The sequence below is a fragment of the Euleptes europaea genome, chromosome 7, assembly GCF_029931775.1.
Source record: "Euleptes europaea isolate rEulEur1 chromosome 7, rEulEur1.hap1, whole genome shotgun sequence".
NCBI classification, from domain to species: domain Eukaryota; kingdom Metazoa; phylum Chordata; class Lepidosauria; order Squamata; family Sphaerodactylidae; genus Euleptes; species Euleptes europaea.
The window spans coordinates 100,868,660-100,887,798 of NC_079318.1; the positions used below are offsets into that span (position 1 = coordinate 100,868,660).

The 19,139-nt window shown below is 49.5% G+C and overlaps 1 protein-coding gene across 2 annotated transcripts; it reads left to right on the forward strand.

The window, feature by feature from the left end:
• The first annotated feature begins 280 nt into the window (after positions 1 to 280).
• Positions 281 to 18,767, forward strand: LOC130480394 (nuclear receptor subfamily 2 group F member 5-like). Of its 2 annotated transcripts, none has more exons than XM_056852899.1 (3): positions 281 to 638; positions 5,560 to 6,087; positions 18,493 to 18,767. In XM_056852899.1, exons 1-3 carry the CDS (start codon positions 281 to 283, stop codon positions 18,765 to 18,767), a joined length of 1,161 nt encoding a protein of 386 aa, XP_056708877.1. The 2 variants fall into 2 exon arrangements, with proteins under 2 accessions (XP_056708877.1, XP_056708878.1); XM_056852900.1 differs by having other exon boundaries at positions 425 to 619.
• Positions 18,768 to 19,139: the final 372 nt, after the last annotated feature.

The window sequence follows — 19,139 nt, forward strand, 5'->3', positions numbered from 1 at the left end:
CTTTCTGCCTCCCCCTTCCCCCAGCTTTCCCTCCTGCCCTGGGCTCCCTCTCCCCCTTGCTTCGCACCCCTCTTCTCCTGCCGCCAGCCTTTCCTGCCTTGACATTCTCTGGCCCCACCCTCCTCCTTCTTCGTCACCTCCCTTAAATCTGGGCCTCCTCTGCCACTGCCGCTCCCCCCGTCCCTTCCCTCTCTCCGCCAGCATCCCCCTTGCCACCCTCTGCTCCTCTCTGTCCGGGCGGTCTGGCAAAGTGCTTCCTTTCCCCCCTCCCTCGGCCACGATGGCGCTGGTGGCGACCCCCTGGCAGGAGGAGCTGCCGGGGGCTCCCGGGGGGCTCCCACTGCCTCCCCCGCCTTCTGCCCCAGGCGCCCTGGAGCCGGGGGTTACCCTGGCCGGCAGTGGTGAGAGCAAGGCCCCAGCGGCCATGGACTGCCTGGTGTGCGGGGACAAGGCCAGTGGGAAGCACTACGGGCAGTTCACCTGCGAGGGCTGCAAGAGCTTCTTCAAGCGCTCCGTGCGCCGCAACCTGAGCTACACCTGCCGCGCCAGCCGGCAGTGCCCCATCGACCAGCACCACCGCAACCAGTGCCAGCACTGCCGCCTCACCAAGTGCCTCAAGGTCGGCATGCGCCGCGAAGGTGGGTTTCCACGAGGAAGGGGGGCCAGCCTGGAAGCCCCTGCCCCCCCCGTGCCAGCTTCCTCCTGCTGCGCTCCCATCTCTCTGCCCCTTCCTTCCTTCCTTCCTTCCTTCCTTCCTTCCTTCCCTCTTTCTCTCTTTCTTTCTCTCCCTCCCTCCTTTCTCTGAGGCACTCTCTTTCTTCTTCGTCCTTTTTCTCTCTTCTATCAAGGAGGTCTTCCCGATCATTCCTTGTCCTAACAAGAGCCTCGTGGGGTAGGCCACATGCCGCCTTTCATCATTTTCCCTATTTCCCCTGATGTTTCTTTATACTCTTTCCCTCTTTCTGATCTTGTGCATCTTCCTTGCCCAGTTTCTGCCCTCTCCTTGGACATTTCTCTCTTTCACGCTTAGGAGGTGCAGAGTCTTGCCTCTGAAACTCATGTAAGACTCAGGATAACACCCCCCCATGTGAAGCAGGCTCCTCATTTCACACACCCCTCTCTCTCTCCCCCCTCCAGTTCGCTTCTTCCTTTTCCTCCACCTTTTCCAGTTTTCCACCTTTGCTTCTTTGCTTTGAGAGCCAGTGTGGTGTAGTGGTCGAGTCTGATCTGGAGAACCGGGTTTGATTCCCCACTCCTCCACATGAGCAGCGGACGCTAATCTGGTGAACTGGATTTGTTTCCCGACTCCTACACATGAAGCCAGTTGGGTTACCTTGGGCTAGTCACAGCTCTCTCCGCCCCACCTACCTCACAGGGTGTCTGTTGTGGGGAGGGGAAGGGAAGGTGATTGTAAGCCGGTTTGAGTCTCCCTTAAGTGGGAGAGAAAGTCGGCATATAAAAACCAACTCTTCTTCTTCTCTTCTTCTTTTCAAATCCCCCCCCCCATTTTCATGGCCTTCCCCTTCAGCCCCACTTTCACTTTCTGGGGTCTGTTGGGGTCTGCCTTTTGTAGGGGTCTTTCTGGCCAATTTGTTTCTGTTTCTTTCTCGTCCCATTCGTTCCTTCCCTCTCTTCTTTGAGCGGTGTCCTTTTTCTCTATTATCTCTGATCGTAAAACGTCGGTCTCTTCTTTTTCACTCGCGTCTTTGGCAAATTCCTCCCACCCCAGCCTGTTTCCCTGTTTGCTGCCTGGGCCTTTCCCTCCCTGCTCTCTTCTGGGCCCTGCTCTGTCACTCTCTCCCCTTTTGCACTCCTCTTCCTCTCGTTTGTCCATCTCCTCCTGAGACTTTAGATTTGCCACGGTGTTTTGGAATGATGTGGTTCCCCGTCCTCCCGCTGCCTCTTCCTTCGCATCAGGTGCCTGATCTCATCATTGGGGACTGACATCTCTTTTTTTTAAGAGCCTTGCAGGCAGGGACGAGAGGGGTCTTGCTGCCCAGGCAGGGCGCCGGTCGCTCACCATTTTCTTCTTGTGGGTTCAGCAGGCTTTGCTGCTGCTTAAAAACCCTGCAAGACCTGTTTGGCCAGAGAGGACAGAGTGGCCAAAGAATATATATATATATATATTCTTTGCACCCAGGCTGCGGTGCCTTCTTTCCAGAGCTCTGGGGGTGGGCGATGTCCAGATAATTTTTTCCTCCGGAGGAGGCAGTTGGAAAGAGGGATCATGGCCCCAAGCGCCTATGCCTTTGCACCATTCTCAGTCTTGCTGGCTTTGCAGGCTGTTAATGTGTTTTATAAACTTGTCAAATGCTCTTGAGACCAAGCACCAGGTGAAGAGGAAAAGTTGAAGGAGCTGAGTATGTTTAGCCTGGAGAGGAGAAGGCTGAGAGGGGATAGATAACCATCTTCAAGCACTTGAAGGGCTGTCTAAGGGGTTACCGCACTTGTATTCCCATCGATGTATTAAGAGTTTGAAAAAGTATAAAAAATACTGTTCGCACTTTGTTTGGCCCCTTTAGCTGTGAAGACGTCTTCCAACCATTTATAAGCCGTGGTATCTAAAAACCCTTTTAAAGCGATGTTTTTTATAATATTTTAAAACTCAATACGTCGCTGGGAATACAAAGTGCACCGGTAACCCCCATAGAGAGGATGGTGCCAAGCTGTTTTCTGTTGCCCCCAAGGTCGGACCAGAACCAACGGGTTGAAATTAAATCAAAAGAGTTTCCGTCTAGACATTAGGAAGAATTTTCTAACAGTTAGAGCAATTCCTCAGTGGAACAGACTTCCTCAGGAGGTGGTGGGCTTTCCTTCCCTGGAGGTTTCTAAGCAGAGGCTAGATGGCCATCTGTCAGCAATGCTGATTCTATGACTTTAAGCAGATGATGAGAGGGAGGGCACCTTGGCCATCTTTTGGTCATGGAGTATGGGTCACTGGGGGTGTGTGGGGGAGGTAGTTGTGAGTTCCCTGCATTGTATTCCAAGGTGCCCTCTTCTCCATAGAGGATAGGCAGTATTAAAAAATATATATTTTTTATTTTTTGCTGTCAAGTTACAGCGGACTGTCAGCCAGGCCACAGGATTTTCGAGGCAAGAGACAGAGGTGGTTTGCTACTGGCTGCCTCTGTGTAACAACTCTGGAATCCTTTGGAGGTCTCCCATCCAAGTCCTAACCAGGGCCAACCCTGCTTAGCTTCCAAAATCTGACAAGATCAGGCTAGCCTGAGCGATCCAGGCTAGGGCAAGAGATGTTCAGAGGCGGTTTGCCGTTACCTGCCTCTGCTGATCTACCCTGGACTTCTGTGGTGGTTCTCCCCTCCAAGTGCTAACCACGGCTTAGCTTCTGAGCTCTGATGACATCGGGCTAGCCTAGGCTATCCTTGTCAGTGCTAGAGTTAAACTGTGCTAGATAGACAGCTATAGATCCATGTTTTTGATCTGCTCACACATGGCTTTTGCATTCTAAAAATAGAAGGGGGTACAGAAAGAAAACAGATTCCAGAGTTACGTCCACCAACCTAGAATGAACAGCCATCAACACGAAGGTATCTCTGGGTGCACGGTATCCATAAGACCCTTGGCTATGTTTCCAGTCCACGGGGGGGGGACGACTTGTGCAGCAGCCCCCCAGCGTCCCCTGGTTTTCCAACAGCCAATTAGCAGCTGCTTTGAAGTGGGGCTAGGAGTCACTGGGAGGGAAGGCAAGGGGGCCCTCATTGGCTCTTCTGCAATTTAAGTAGCCCTCGCTCGAAGCTGAGGGTCACCTTGCAGGTGGGGGAACACTCAGGCACTTGAGCCCACCTGTTCCCCCATCTAGGGTCAAGGGCAGCATTACAGGGACTATTTACATCATGGCAGGGGGTGTGGGAGCCCAGGCTTTTATCCCCCCTCCCCACAGCAGCCTGCACCACTGCCTGGGAGTCCTTCCTTCCTTCCTTCCTTCCTTCCTTCCTTCCTTCCTTCCTTCCTTCCTTCCTTCCTTCCTTCCTTCCTTCCTTCCTTCCTTCCTTCCTTCCTTCCTTCCTTCCTTCCTTCCTTCTCTTGCCTTTCTTGTTGCGATAATTCTTAAAAACTTTTTCTGTTAAAGCCAAAAATAAAATGTGTGTGAGTAAAGTGCCGTCAAGCTGCAGCTGACTTAACATGACCCCATAGGGTTTTCAAGGCAAGAGATCTTCAGAGGTGGTTTGCTGCTGCCCGCCTAAGTGTTATGACCCCGGTATTCCTTGGAAGTCTCCCATCAAAATACTAGCCAGGGCTGACCCTGCTTATCTTCTGAGATTTGATGAGATCGGGCTGGCCCAGGCCATCCAGGTCAGGGCAAAAATAAAACAGGAAATTGGTTCTTGTAGGTTATCCGGGCTGTGTAACCGTGGTCTTGGTATTTTCTTTCCTGACGTTTCGCCAGCAGCTGTGGCAGGCATCTTCAGAGGAGTAACACTGAAAGAAACCCCAAATATCTCCCCCGCTTAAAGGATGCTCTTCCCTGACCTGGATGGCACAGGCTAGCCTGATCTCGTCAGATCTCAGAAGCTAAGCAGGGTCAGCCCTGGTTAGTATTGGATGGCAGACCACCAAGGAAGGCCAGGGTTGCTGTGCAGAGGAAGGCACTGGCAAACCACCTCTGTTACTCTCTTGCCATGAAAACCCCCCAAAAGAGGTCGCCATAAGTTGGCTGCGACTTGAAGGCACTTACACACACACAAAGGATGCCTTCCCTTCAAACCCCCTGTCAACCAGGCAGGACTGGCATCCCACGGAGCAGGAGACACAGTGGAAAAGGACTGGGCTGAACAGCTAGATTGGAGTCCAGCAGCATCTTAGAGACCATCAAGATTCCTGGGGTATCCAGCTGTTTCAAATCTAGCTGTTCTACTGCAGACACTCCCTGAAGATTGCCTTTGAAACGGTCTTCATGGAAGGGCTGTCATATAGAGGAGGGTGCCAAGTTGTTTTCTGTTGCCCCAGAAGTTCGGACCAGAACGGGTGGAAATTAAATCAAAAGAGTTTCCGTCTGGACATTAGGAAGAATTTTCTGACAGTTAGAGCAGTTCCTCAGTGGAACAGGCTTCCTCGGGAGGTGGTGAGCTCTTCTTCCCTGGAGGTTTTTAAGCAGAGGCTAGATGGCCATCTGTCAGCAATGCTGATTCTGTTAGTTCATGAGAGGGAGAGCATCTTGGCCATCTTCTGGGCATGGAGTAGGGGTCTCTGTGGGTGTGGGGGGTAGTTGTGAATTTCCTGCATTGTGCAGGGAGTTAGACTAGATGACCCTGGTGATCCCTTCCAACTCTATGAGTCTATGATTCTAAGGTCTGGGTGGAAGGGCTTTTACCAGCCCGCAGGAGGTCCTGGCCACAGATCTTTCCTCTCTCGTCCCGTTTTGCCTTAGTAGGAATCTTGTTGGTGTTGGATCATGATGGGTAGCCAGGTTAGTCTGTGTTTTGCAGTAGAAAAGAGCAAGAGTCCAGTAGCACCTTCAAGACTAACAAAATTTCTGGCAGGGGATGAGCTTTCATGAATTGGTGTTTGCAGCTGATTCTGCTGTCTCTCTGTTTCCAGCCGTCCAGCGGGGCCGCATGGCGCATGCTCAGTCCGGCCCTGGCCAGTACCCCTTGACTAACGGAGACCCCTACGGCTGCCCCTCCTACCTGACGGGCTTCATCTCGCTGCTGCTGCGGGCAGAGCCCTACCCGACCTCGCGCTACGGGGCCCAGTGCCTCCAGGCGGGCAACATCATGGGCATCGAGAACATCTGCGAGATGGCAGCCCGCCTGCTCTTCAGCGCCATCGAATGGGCCAAGAACGTCCCCTTCTTCCCCGACTTCCAGCTGACCGACCAGGTCTGCTTGCTGCGCATGACATGGAGCGAGCTCTTTGTCCTCAACGCGGCCCAGTGCGCCATGCCCCTCCACGTGGCCCCCCTTCTGGCTGCTGCTGGCCTCCACGCCTCACCCATGTCTGCTGAGAGAGTGGTGGCTTTCATGGACCACATACGGGTCTTCCAAGAGCAGGTGGAGAAACTGAAGGTGCTGCATGTCGACGCGGCAGAATACGCCTGCCTCAAAGCCCTGGTGCTTTTCACCCCTGGTGAGTAAGTCTGCGTCGGGCTGGAGCAACGGCCCTAGGAGGAGCAGTTAAAGCGCTTAGGGCTGCTTATCCTGGAAAGGCGGCGGCTAAGGGGAGACATGATAGAGGGCTATAAAATTATGCATGGTGTGGAGAGTGGACAGGGAGAAGCTTTCCTCCCTCTCGCGTAATACCAGAACGCTGGGTCGTCTGCTGAAGCTGGAGGGTGAGAGATTCAAAACAGATAAAAGGAACTATTTCTTCATACAACAAATAGTTCAATTGTGGAACTCCCTGCCCCAGGATGTGGTGATGGCTGCCAACTTGGAAGGCTTTAAGAGGGGCGTGGACATGTTCGTGGAGGAGAGGGCTATTCATGGCTACTAGTCAAAATGAATACTAGTCACGATGCACACCTATTATCTCCAGAATCAGAGGAGCAGGTCATTATGTTAGGTGCTGTGGAGCATAGGCAGGATGAGTGCTGCTGCAGTCGTCTTGTTTGTGGGCTTCCTGGAGGCACCTGGCTGGCCACTGTGTGGATAGACTGCTGGACTTGGTGGGCCTGGGTCTGATCCAGCAGGGCCTTTCTTATGTTCTTATGAGAAGACAGAAGGCTTCTCTACTGGGAATGAAAGGCAAGTCCCAGTGGTCAAGAATTTTGCCCAGAGGCAAGTGGCCAGCAGGGCCTGGGTGAACCTCGGCTTCAGTTTTTCCTCCGCGCATGGCACAAGTCTCGCTTGCCTCCAGAAGGAGAACACCCTCCACGAGGCAATCCACGAGGCAAACAGAAGCACTAACTGATTGTGCGCAGTGACACAGCCGCATGCAAAAATCACTCTTCGCTATCAGCCCCACAACGGATCCCCAACTGCAGGGAACAAGCAGTCGGGGGCTAGAATGCAAAGACTGCCCGAATAATATCAATCAGACTTCATGGAAAGACCTTCAGTTATAACTATTAGGGGTGTGCATTAGGCAAAGCCAAACCGAAACAATGCACCTTTAAATGATAGCTGGCAAATCCCGGTCGCAAAAAAGCCCCCTTCTCCATTAAAGTCTATGGCAGGGGTGTCAAACATATGGCCTGCAGGCCGGATCCGGCCCCTTGAGAGCTCTTATCTGGCCCGTGAGCCAGCCGAGGCAGCCCACCCTCTCCCACTCTCGATCTGGGCTAGCGAGGCATGGCTCAGCCCAAACAAGTGACATTTATATCATATCCGGCCCTCAGAACAAATGAGTTCAACATCCCTGTCATATGACAACAAAACAGAAGTCCTGACTTTGTCGTTTCTTTTTTGTTGTAAGGAAGGAGCTACACCAGAACAGGGAAAGGGGTGTTTTGCATGTCTTTTTTCTTCTGAGGACCCCCCCTCCACTTTTCTTTGGGGGGTAGTTAGAAAAGGGGCAAAATTGTTTACAGTGTGGTAGGCAGTGCTCCTCTTCCCAGTGCCCCCCCCCATTCTGCTGGGGGCAGAGCTCCATCCTTGAACACATGAAGCTGCCTTCTACTTAATCAGGCCATTGGTCCCGTTGAGGTCAGCACTGCCTACTCTGACTGGCAGCGGCTCTCCAGGGTCTCAGGCGGGGCGTTTCACATCGCTCGTTGTCCAGGCTTCTAACTGGAGATGCTGGGGTTTGAACCTGGGACGTTAGGCATGGCAAGCAGATGCTCTGCCACTGAGCTGTGGTCCCTCCTGCCTCGTACCCGTTTGGATCGAGAGTGATGTGAAGCAGGAAATCTTGCTCTGCACTGGCTTTGTGACCTTGTCATTCAACCAAATCTGACTTTCATAGTGGTGTTAAGTTGTCACTTCATTGGATATGTGATCCCTGATTTGCTGGATTTGCACCATTTTTTACTGGTATTTTTCGGGTTTAATAAACCCAGACATTTTCGAGAAAGGCGAATATAAGGATTTGGTTTTTTCGAATAATTGAAAATTTGGGGGTTTATTAAACCCAAACCTGAAAAATACTCGATGCCTCAGACTCAAGCAGCAGTAAGTAAGGGGGGGGACTAAGGGGAGAAATTGTCAATGGGGCAAAAGCAGCCCCGAATAATGGGAAAAAAATCAGCATTATTCGGGATCTGCTTTTTTGGCTCCTTTAAATTTGCTGCCATTTTTTTTACCAGTCTCCCCCCCAATACTGAAAAGTATTTTTTTAATTTTTTCGGTTTGGCTTTAGCCAAATGCACACCCTATTTCCAACAACAAGGGTTTAAAAAACAATGGCCCAACCAAAGCATCTGCTGATTGGGCAATGAACAAGTTGGGAAAGAGGTGAAGGGGGCATAGGGAGCGTAATGGAAATGTGCCACCTCCTGCCGTGGCAAAGAGGGACCTAGCAACCCTACACACACACACACACACACACACACACACACACACACACACACACACATATACAAGGAAGAAGGGAACCCAACCCAACCCGAAAAACAGGTTAGGAACCAAAAAGGTTGAACTAGCCTAAATTAACAAAATAATAGTTTCTTTACTGTGTGCACAAATTCATAAAAGAGGTGAAAAACCAAAGCCTCATAGAGGTATTAAAACCATGATATATGTACAGTACAGTTTGATAACACACATAAAACCACTGTGACCAGATGTATTTCAGCCCAAAGGCCTTCCTCCGTGGTCTCAGAAAATTTATACACATCTACAAGGATAAATATACAGTTATTTTTCAAGCCAGAGCAGGTTGCGTGTAAAACCTGGAGGTATAAAACAAAAAGCGAATAAGAGGATGTTATAAATTAGCTTAGTCAATTGGCCAATCATTTAAAATCAAATAGATAGTGCTCAGTTGATATTATTATAATGGTAAGGGCTCCAAAAGATTTTTTTTATATCAGGCCTGAACTCGTTAAGGAAGCCCCCATCCATCTGTTGTATACGTGCCACAACCGTACTGAAAGCAATACCAAAGTTAATTAAGTTCGGGAAGTGTGCTTTTTGTTTTGTACCTCCCGGTTTTACATGCAACCTGCTCTAACTTGCAAAATAACTGTATGTTTATTCTTGTACGTGTGTATAAATTTTTCTGAGGCCGCTGAAGAAGACTTTAGGGCCGAAACGCGCCTGGTTTTATGTATGTTACCGAACTGTATTGTGTGTGTGTGTGTGTGTGTGTGTATGTGTATATATATATATATATATATATATATATATATATATATATATATATATATATATATATATATAGTGGTTTTAATACCACTATGAGGCTTTGGTTTTTAACCTTTCTATGAATTGGTGCACACAACAAATAAACTATTATTTTGTTAATTTATGCTAGTTCAGCATTTTGTTTCCTACACATACACACACACACACACAAAATCCAGATTGCAATTTCCTTGGCCGCAATGGCTTGCTCAGATCGCTTCAGGCTGCACGTGCGTGTGACCCCTGGTCTCTCCCTTTGTGGAGAACTTTCCACAGGTCCTGAATTTCAGCTTCAGTCCGCACCTCGAGCCTCACACCAAAAATTCACTTCCTGTTGACCAGTTAACAAGATGATGAAGAGTAGGTTTTTATACCCCGCTTTTATCGACAGTAAGGAGCTTTAAAGCGGCTTACCATCATCTTCCCTTCCCCTCCCCACAACAGACACTCTGTGAGGTAGGTGGGGCTGAGAGAGCTCTAAGAGAGCTGTGACTAGCCCAAGGTCACCCAGCAGGCTTCATGTGGAGGAGGGGGGAATCAAACCCCATTCTCCAGGTTGGAGTCCGCCGCTCTTAACCACTACGCCACACTGGCTTGCATGGTGCATAATCTCCTAGTGGATCTAGCTGTGTTGACAAACAAATAGCTGTGATTCACATGCTCAGCTGCATCTGAGCTCTGGAGAACCCGCCATGGGGTGGGCAGGTAGCTAAGCGCTGCTGTCTCGAGCCCACATTGCTGGCCGTTGGAGTCCCCGTCCACCACCTTCTAGAGTTCTGCTAGAGCCGGCTGAAGGGCTCTGGGGCCAGGTCATTACCCACTGGGGACATTTCAAAAAGCTGTTCCCTACCCAGTGGCCTTTCCAAAGGCAAACTTGGGATGGTGCTATTCCGGGGACAGGTAAGAGGCGGTCAGGATTCTCCTCGGGGCCTCTGCCATTCAGCGCCATGGTGTGTTTCATAACAGCAGGCTGGGAAAATTTTTATTTATTGGGTGTCACCAGGGCAGTTTACAACCAATTAAAATACAATTCATTATAAAATTTGGCCATATTCTGGGCGTAGAGTATGGGTCACTGGGGGCGTGGGGGGAGGTAGTTGTGAATTTCCTGCATTACGCAGGGTGTTGGACTAGATGACCCTGGTGGAGTGGTGTAGAGAGCCAGCGTGGTGTAGTGGTTAAGAGCGGTGGTTTGGAGCAGTGGAGTCTGATCTGGAGAACCGGGTTTGATTCCCCACTCCTCCACATGAGCAGCGGAGGCTAATCTGGTGAACTGGATTTGTTTCCCCACACAAAGCCAGCTGGGTGACCTTGGGCTAGTCACAGCTCTCTTAGAGCTCTCTCAGCCCAACCTACCTCACAGGGTGTCTGTTGTGGGGAGGGGAAGGGAAAGTGATTGTAAGCTGGTTTGAGTCTCCCTTAAGAGGTAGAGGAAGTCAGCATATAGAAACCAACTCTTCTCATCCAACTCTGTGATTCTATGAAATTAACATGAATTTGTCTAAAAGGAGAACAAGCGATTTAATAAATGCTGTCCCAATTTCAATCCTGCTGGAAGGCTTTCCTTATTTTAGGGAGGGGACCGTGGCTCAGTGGTAGAGTATCTACTTGGCATGCAGAAGGTCCCAAGTTCAATCCCCGGCATCTCCAGTTAAAGAGACCAGTCAAGCAGGTGATATAAAAGACCTCCTCTGCCTGAGACCCTGGAGAACCGCTGCCAATCTGAGTAGACAATACCGATTCTGATGGACCGAGGGTCTGATTCAGTAGAAGGCAGCTTCATGTGTTCATCCTATTTTTATTGACTTCCTTTATATATCACTTTTCTCCCCAGTGAATTATCTTACATCGTTCTTCTTTCCTCCATTTTATCCTCACAATAACCCTATGGAATCATAGAGTTGGTAGGGACCTACATGGTCATCCAATCCACCCACTTGCATAATGCAGGAGATTCTCAACTACCTCCTCCCCCACCCCCAGAGACCCCTACTCCAGGCCCAGAGGTGGCAAAAAAATCATGAGGCAGGTTAGGCTGAGAACGTGTGACTGGCCCAAGACCACCTACTGAGTTTCCGTGGCAGAGCGGGGATTTGAACCTGGGATTCCCAGATCCTCATCTGACAGTCTAACCACTACACCATGACATTGGTGCTCTTCCTGAAAAGAAAAGAAGTCCTTGGCTTAGGGTGGGAGGCTTGCAGGGTCAGTCTAAACCTCCTGCCAGGGACAGGGAAGCTGGAAAAACGTAGTCATTTTGGAATTGAGGGAGCTGCACATTTCCAGAGTCTGTGGAGGGAGGGCACGGGGCCGCCACGTTTATTTATTTGTGTTATTTATAGCCCGCCTTTCTCACTGGGACTCAAGGCAGAGTAAGTCAATTCAATCAACAGGAACCACAGGCTGGGCAGAGGACTTACATTCATGGCTTTCATTTTACGTTCATTTCATTTCATTTTGCTTTTGAATTGGGGCTGAAGGCTCCCTGGAATGTAGGGCTGATGTTTCCTGGCATCTAGTCTGATTAAGTTCAGCCCTTTATGCAGAGAAGTCCTACGAGTATAGTCACGCATATGGGTTTTGGAAGCCCTCTGCAAAAGATCGTATTGGTCTCTGTTGGAATCTGCTTGTTCCCACTGTAATTACAGTGTAAATCTGTCCTTGGGGTGGGGAGATTGGTGAGAAGATTCTTTTGTAAGATTCTGGATTCTTTTTTTTTCACGAGTTGCTGATCCAGGCAGTTCTCTCTTGGGAAACGGCTCCCTTGATTCTCATCCACCAGACCAGACTGCTTCTGCTCCAGCATGGCAATGCAGGTCCCTCCTTCAAGTACTTGAAGGGCTGTCATATAGAGGATGGTGCCGAGTTGTTTTCTGTTGCCCCAGAAGGTCAGAACAGAACCAACGGGTGGAAATTAAATCAAAAGAGTTTCCGTCTAGACATTAGGAAGAATTTTCTAACGGTTGGAGCGGTTCCTCAGTGGAACAGGCTTCCTCGGGAGGTGGTGAGCTCTCCTTCCCTGGAGGTTTTTAAGAAGAGGTTAGATGGCCATCTGTCAGCAATGCTGATTCTGTGACCTTAGGCAGATGATGAGAGGGAGGGCACCTTGGCCATCTTCTGGGCATGGAGTAGGGGTCACTGGGGGTGGGGGGAGGTAGTTGTGAATTTGCTGCATTGTGGGGTTGGGCTAGATGACCCTGGTGGCCCCTTCCAACTCTGAGTCTATGATTGTGGCAGGGGGGAGTGAGGAGCTAGCTCTTGCTCCCTCTGCCGGCACAATCCAGAATTGCTGGCAAAAGCCAGGTGAGACCCTCTCCATCTAAGAGGCCTACAGTGGAGCATCCCTAGCAGCCCTCTGGTGGGGGGGGAAGGCCCCAGCACTGACGTCTGCTGTTGGCCATGGCCTCCCCTCCCCAGGCCAAGCTTCTTGCTAATGCATCTCCCTGGGTTTTTCCTGGGCACTGCCCGCCCCCTTTCTGTGGCTAGTGCCGGCTCCCTAAGCAGAAGCAAAGCAGGTGTGGAGGGGAGAAGAGTCACCTGCAGCTCTTCCCGGCACATAAGCCCCTCTGCCCACACCATTTCGAGAGTGCTGTTCCTGGACTAGGTGGCCTGTTTGGCCCAACTCTATGGGCGAAAACGCCTCCTTTCTTCCCTGTTCCAGCCAGGATTCAGCCAGGATCGAACGCACATTCACAAGTAGCATTAGGGCCGGGGGTTCTGGCTCTTTGAGCTGTCCAGGCCCCTCTGGCTCCTTTGAACGGATTCTGCCCCTCTGAGACACCGCTCCGTCTCCCAGAACAGATGCTTCATCCTCCAATCCTCCTTTTCTGGGAGGGTTGATCACCCCCCTGAGCCCTCACCCCACCCTGAATGGAAATGCATTTGTTAGCCCCTGTTCCTGGGTTTCCCCTTGGGGCAGGGGCTGTCTGTTTTGCTTATGTCACCTTGCAAAGCACTGCTGGCCCTGACCTGGATGGGCCAGCTAGCCCCATCCTGTAAGATCACAGAAGCTAAGCAGGGCCGGCCTTGGTTGGTATTTGGATGGGAGACCACCAAGGAAGTCCAGGGTTGCTATGCAGAAGCAGGCAATGGCAGACCCCCCTGAATGTCTCTTGCCTTGACCTGGATGGCCCAGCTAGCCCGATCTCATCAGATCTTGGAAGCTAAGCAGGGTCAGTCCTGGCTGGTACACATGAACACACCTGAAAGCTGCCTTATACTGAATCAGACCCTTGGTCCATCAAAGTCAGTATTGTCTAATCTGACCGGCAGCGGCTCTCCAGGGTCTCAGGCAGGGGTCTCACATCACCTACTTGCCCAGTCCCTTTAACTGGAGATGCCGGGGATTGAACCTGGGACCTTCTGCATGCCAAGCAGAGGCTCTGCCACTGAGCCACCAAGGAAGTCCAGGGTTGCTACGCAGAGGTAAACCACCTCTGAACGTCTCTTGCCTTGGACAGAGTAACAACAATAATGATTAAAAAAAAAAAAAAGTGGTCCCACTTTTCAATACAGATAATTCAGAAAAAAGTTAATAATTGGGAAGCAGGTGATAAGGTGGACGGTGGCAGAGTCCAGTGATCGCCCGCCCTCGGCTGCTGAGGTGTGGTATGACTAACAGAGCTGCCTGCTCAGATGGGCTCGCTCCAAGGTGGGGTGTGCCTGGTAAACAAACAGCCCGCCTCTCCTTTTCTTCCCACAGCATAAGCCCCCTCGCTCAAGTGCCCCCTCCGGTCAACCTTTTGGTGGGCCATGGGGGAACCCCCTCAGGAGACGTGCTTTCAAGTCCGGGCCATTGAGAGCCACGGCAGGCGGCCTATTCTTCCTGGCCTGGCTCAATGTCTGCGTAAGAGCCCTGCAGCGCTTGAAAAGCGGCACCCTTGAATGGATGTGCTTGCCGGGTCCCCTTGGGCCCGTCTGTGTGTGTGTGTAGGGGGGGGGGGCTCCGTTTGGGGTCTGAATAGCCGTAGGACCCATTCGAGAGCTCTGAATGGGAGGCCCTTTGCGGGCCCTGAGAGGGAAGGGACCGAATGCAGCTTGCAAGCCGAGAAATGCCAACCTTGCCTTGATCATTTACTGGAGTGGAAACTAAGCTGGGTGTGCAAAAGTGTAAGAATTCTCAGCTGAAATGTGCACCCAAATGAAAAAAAATGAAAGCGTGCTGGCCTTTTGAATGAATGGATTTTATTTGTATGTAGCCATAGGCCGTTACAAACATGTCAACAATTACCTCTAATAATTATAAATATACATAATAAAAAGGAAAATATTCTAAACTGGTAAAATGCAAAACTATGTTAGCTAAATTAGTAAAATGCAAAATAATGTTAGCCAAAAATTGCAACAGAATCCCGGCAAACCAGTGAGGGCTCTCGACCATTTAAAATCAGCTCACAGGATCCACTCTCTTAGCAGCTATGTTGGACATTATTTTCTTTGCTGCCAAGGCAAACGGGGAGGTCTTCGAGGAAACAAACCCAGCAGAATATTGTCGAAGGCTTTCACGGTCAGAGTTCATTGGTTCTTGTAGGTTATCCGGGCTGTGTGACCGTGGTCTTGGTATTTTCTTTCCTGATGTTTCGCCAGCAGCTGTGGCCGGCATCTTCAGAGGAGTAACACAGATGCCTGCCACAGCTGCTGGCGAAACATCAGGAAAGAAAATACCAAGACCACGGTTACACAGCCCGGATAACCTACAAGAACCAATAAACCCATCAGAGTCTATTAACAAAAATATTAATTTATCGACACTGGAGCTAGTATTTAATGCTGGCCTTTTAATTTTTGTTTTTCAACTGTCCAGATCATGCCCTGGGTTTCTGGGCTTTAAGGGTTAAAAAAAGGTGTAGAATAATTAAATCTGTCCACTTTCATAGAATCACAGAGTTGGAAGGGACCACCAGGGTCAACTAGTCCAACCCCCTGCACAATGCAGGAAATTCACAACTACCTCCCCCCCACACCCCCAGTGACCCCTACTCCATGCCCAGAAGACATCATCTGCCTGAGGTCACAGAATCAGCATTGCTGACAGATGGCCATCTTGCCTCTGCTTAAAAACCTCCAGGAAAGGAGAGCTCACCACCTCCCGAGGAAGCCTGTTCCACTGAGGAACCGCTCTGTTAGAAAATTCTTCCTAATGTCTAGATGGAAACTCTTTTGATTTAATTTCAACCCGTTGGTTCTGGTCCGACCTTCTGGGGCAACCGAAAACAACTCGGCACCCTCCTCTATACGACAGCCTTCCAAGTATTTATTTGCAGGAGTCTCATCCTGATTTTCATCAAAGATTCAAAGCCATAAATATATAAAGTGTCAACATTCCCCTCCATTCGAAACATCTTACAATTGCAATGAAAAATGATGGAGCCAAGCGACAGAAAAAACACGGATGCCGTGGCTGGGGGGGGGGCACATTCAAAGCTCCCTTTGAATGGAGGCTGGTCTTGCTTACGCATGTGGTCCTCTTCGCTGTGGTCCTTTTTTTGACATCTTGTGTCCAGCTACTGAGAAGCACAGGAAAGTCTATTATGGACAGTTATATTGTTTTTATTGGATCCAATGGACAATTTCCTTTGTTATATTGCATATCTTTCTGGACTATTTATGCTAATTGTATAGAAAAACTCTGATTGTGTTTCCCTTTAATTTTTGTATATATGTTCACTTCTTGCACTTACCTGCACTCTTATAAATTTATCTTTTGTTAACATTACCTTGTAGTGCTGTTTGGATCTCTTCCATTATCTATACAGCACTGAGCCTTCATTCTCTCTACGCATGAAATACAGCAGCCATTCTAAGCCAAGTTACACCCTTCTGCATCCATGGATGTCAGCGGTCATCGAAGGGTATAGAAGGGTATAATTCTGCTTAGGAGCACAGTGGTAATACCTGATGCCTCCCTCGCTGGTAAGGGCCGGGCCTTAAGAGTTATTCAAGACTTGTTTTGATGTGTTTTTTAAAAGTCTTCCACAATGGCCTGGTGGAAACGTGGGGTAGTAATAAATGAGCACCCATATGTCCCTACTGGCTTCAGTAGTAAGAAAGCTGGTTTCCATTACTGGGTGGTCTTCAGTGGAACAGAAAATAGGAAGAATCTAGATTGGGGGCCGCTATTTTAAGCAGGTGGGTAGTAATGTGGTACTACCATTTGAAGCAATGTGATTACAGATTCAAAAGGGCATCCCAGTCTCTTGGTATATACAAATGAACAGCTGATGGCTAGTCATATGGAAAAGGGGCATTCTTAGAAAAAAAAGGTCTTCATTAGGATTGTCAGAAATAGAAGTGGTACCCTCTCTAATTGTTATGCTTTTCTTTGGAGACAGAATGTATGTTGATTTAAGAGTTATGTAAAAAAAATGGAAGAAGTTTTAGGCTTGATGACTTCTTTTTTTTTTTAACTTTGTTGGGTTTTGAGAGAATGTTTGAAAAATGTTAAATCAGTGGCATCTCTCACTGTGGAGACAGGATAGAATTTGAGCAATTCAGATGGAAAATGTCTGTCCTGTAATGAAGATAAAGCAGACTTTACTATCCATGGGGTGGGTTTGTGCTGCATGCAGGGCATTTGGAGACCGATATTGATGGGTTTGTCTCTGGGATCGTGTGTGTGTGTGTTAAGTGCCTTCAAGTCGCTTCCATTGTATGGCAACCCTGTGAATTAATAACCTCCAAAACGTCCTATCCTTAGCAGCCTTGTTTGGGTCTTGCAAATTGAGGGCTGTGGCTTGATAGAGGCAATCCATCTCTTGTTGGGTCTTCCTCTTTTCCTGCTCTTTTCCTGCTGCCTTCAACTTTTCCCAGCATGATTGTTTTTCCAGTGACTCTTGTCTTCTTATAATGTGACCAAAGTACGACAGACTCAGTTTAGTCATTTTAGCTTCTAGGGTCAGTTCAGGCTTGATTTGATCTAAAACCCACCGATTTGTTTTTTTGGTGGTCTATAATATCCGTAAAACTTTCCTCCAACACCACATTTCAAAGGAATCAACTTTCTTCCTGCCAGCTTTCTTCATTGTCCAAACTCATCTAATCTCTAGGATTAAATGTAGAAATTTGTTGTTCTCCAGAATTTGCTATACTTAATTCTGTTGCCTCAGTTCCAAAAAGAAAACAGGCTTTGAACATTTTGACTGCAGCAAAGTCATACTCTTGGGAAAAGGTTGAAAACAAAGGATTCTTCCCCAACACAGGAGAATGGTTAGGTAAAGACTGATAGACAGATGCATTCCTTCGGCTCACAGCTTTACAAAGATCTCAAGATGTTATAAAGTCAGATATACAAGGGAAAGAAGGGATGCCGCACCACGGGTTCCGTTCCGTTCTGTTCCGCGCCAATTGATGAGATGAGGCTAACTCACAGTTAGAACATCGACTTGGAAGGGATGACGGGGTCTTTGTTGCTGTCTGCATTTTGTTTTCACTCTTCAATGATACATAAATTACGAAGCTCAATGATTAACTTTACTTTTGTAATTTCCAAAAGAGAAGATGAAAACAGCATCCCATAATGTCTAGTTTAGAATACAGTCAATTTCAGATCCTGAAATGTTGCTGAATCCCAAATGTTCTGCTGATTTTTGTTTCAGCACCGGCAGTGGGTTTTCGATCCCTGCTGGCGAACCCACAAAGGGCCCAGCACTGACCAGAGAGAGCTAGGGTTACCAGCCTCCAGGTGGCATCTGGAGATCTCTAGCTATTGCAATTGATCTCTAGACGACAGAGATCAGCTCCCCTGGGGGAAAATGTCTCCTTTGGAGGGTGGGCTGTATGGCATTACTGTATACTGTGCTGAGAGCCAGCGTGGTGAGTAGTGGTTAAGAACGGTGGTTTGGAGCGGTGGACTGTGATCTGGTGAACCGGGTTCAATTCCCCACTCCTCTACATGAGCGGCGGAGGCTAATCTGGTGAACCGGGTTGGTTTCCCTGCTCCTCCACATGAAGCCAGCTGGGTGACCTTGGGCTAGTCACAGCTCTCTTAGCATCTCCTTCTTCACAGGGTGTCTGTTGTGGGGAGGGGAAGGGAAGGTGATTGTAAGCCGGTTTGATTCTTCCTTAAGTGGTAGAGAAAGTCGGCATATAAAAACCAACTCTTCTTCGTCTTCTCCCCTCCCCAAACCCCACCCTCCCCAAGCTCCACCCCCAAATCTCCAGGAATTTCCCAACCTGGAGTTGACAACCCTAGGCAGCACTGGAAAACTTCTTGCCCAGGGTGCCACGCTAACTCTGCCCTCCTCTCTTGCAGACGCGGTGGGACTCACAGACTTGTGCCACGTGGAGAATGTGCAGGAGAAATCCCAGTGCGCCCTGGAGGAATACGTCCGGAACCAGTACCCGAACCAGCCCAGCCGCTTCGGCCGGCTGCTGCTGCGCTTGCCGTCCCTGCGCATCGTCTCGGCCCCGGTGATCGAGCAGCTCTTCTTTGTCCGCCTGGTGGGGAAGACCCCCATCGAGACGTTGATTCGGGACATGCTCTTGTCCGGCTCGAGCTTTAACTGGCCTTACCTTCCCTTGCAGTGAGCGGCCAGGACTCGGGTGGATTCCTCGACTGGAGCCTCCCTCCCTCTCGGCCTCCTGCTCTGGCTGCCCCAGATAAAAAAGGGGGCATGACTCGGACTCTCCCATGGGGTGTATGTGTGTGTGGGGAGGTCAAGGCTTTCCCAGTTATGAGGCGGCAGCAAAGTGACCTGAAGCCCAAGAGGACTTCCCCAAGAGTGCTATTTTTAAAAACCCCAAGGGTCAGGTCTCTGTGCACCCTCTGGTCCATACGGATGCCACCATAACATGAACATAACTGTGGCTGTTTCTTTACAATGGGATTGGCACCTCTATGATTCTTCTTTGAAGCCGTGCTTGTCTTTACTGGCCCCTGAACCACGGCGGGTGTCTGAA

Coding starts and splice junctions, on each gene's coding strand:
- LOC130480394 (XM_056852899.1), top strand. CDS start 281: ATGGCGCTGGTGGCGACCCCCTGGCAGGAGGAGCTGCCGGGGGCTCCC. Junction 639..5,559: donor GGTCGGCATGCGCCGCGAAG/GTGGGTTTCCAC, acceptor CTCTGTTTCCAG/CCGTCCAGCGGGGCCGCATG. Junction 6,088..18,492: donor CCTGGTGCTTTTCACCCCTG/GTGAGTAAGTCT, acceptor CCTCTCTTGCAG/ACGCGGTGGGACTCACAGAC.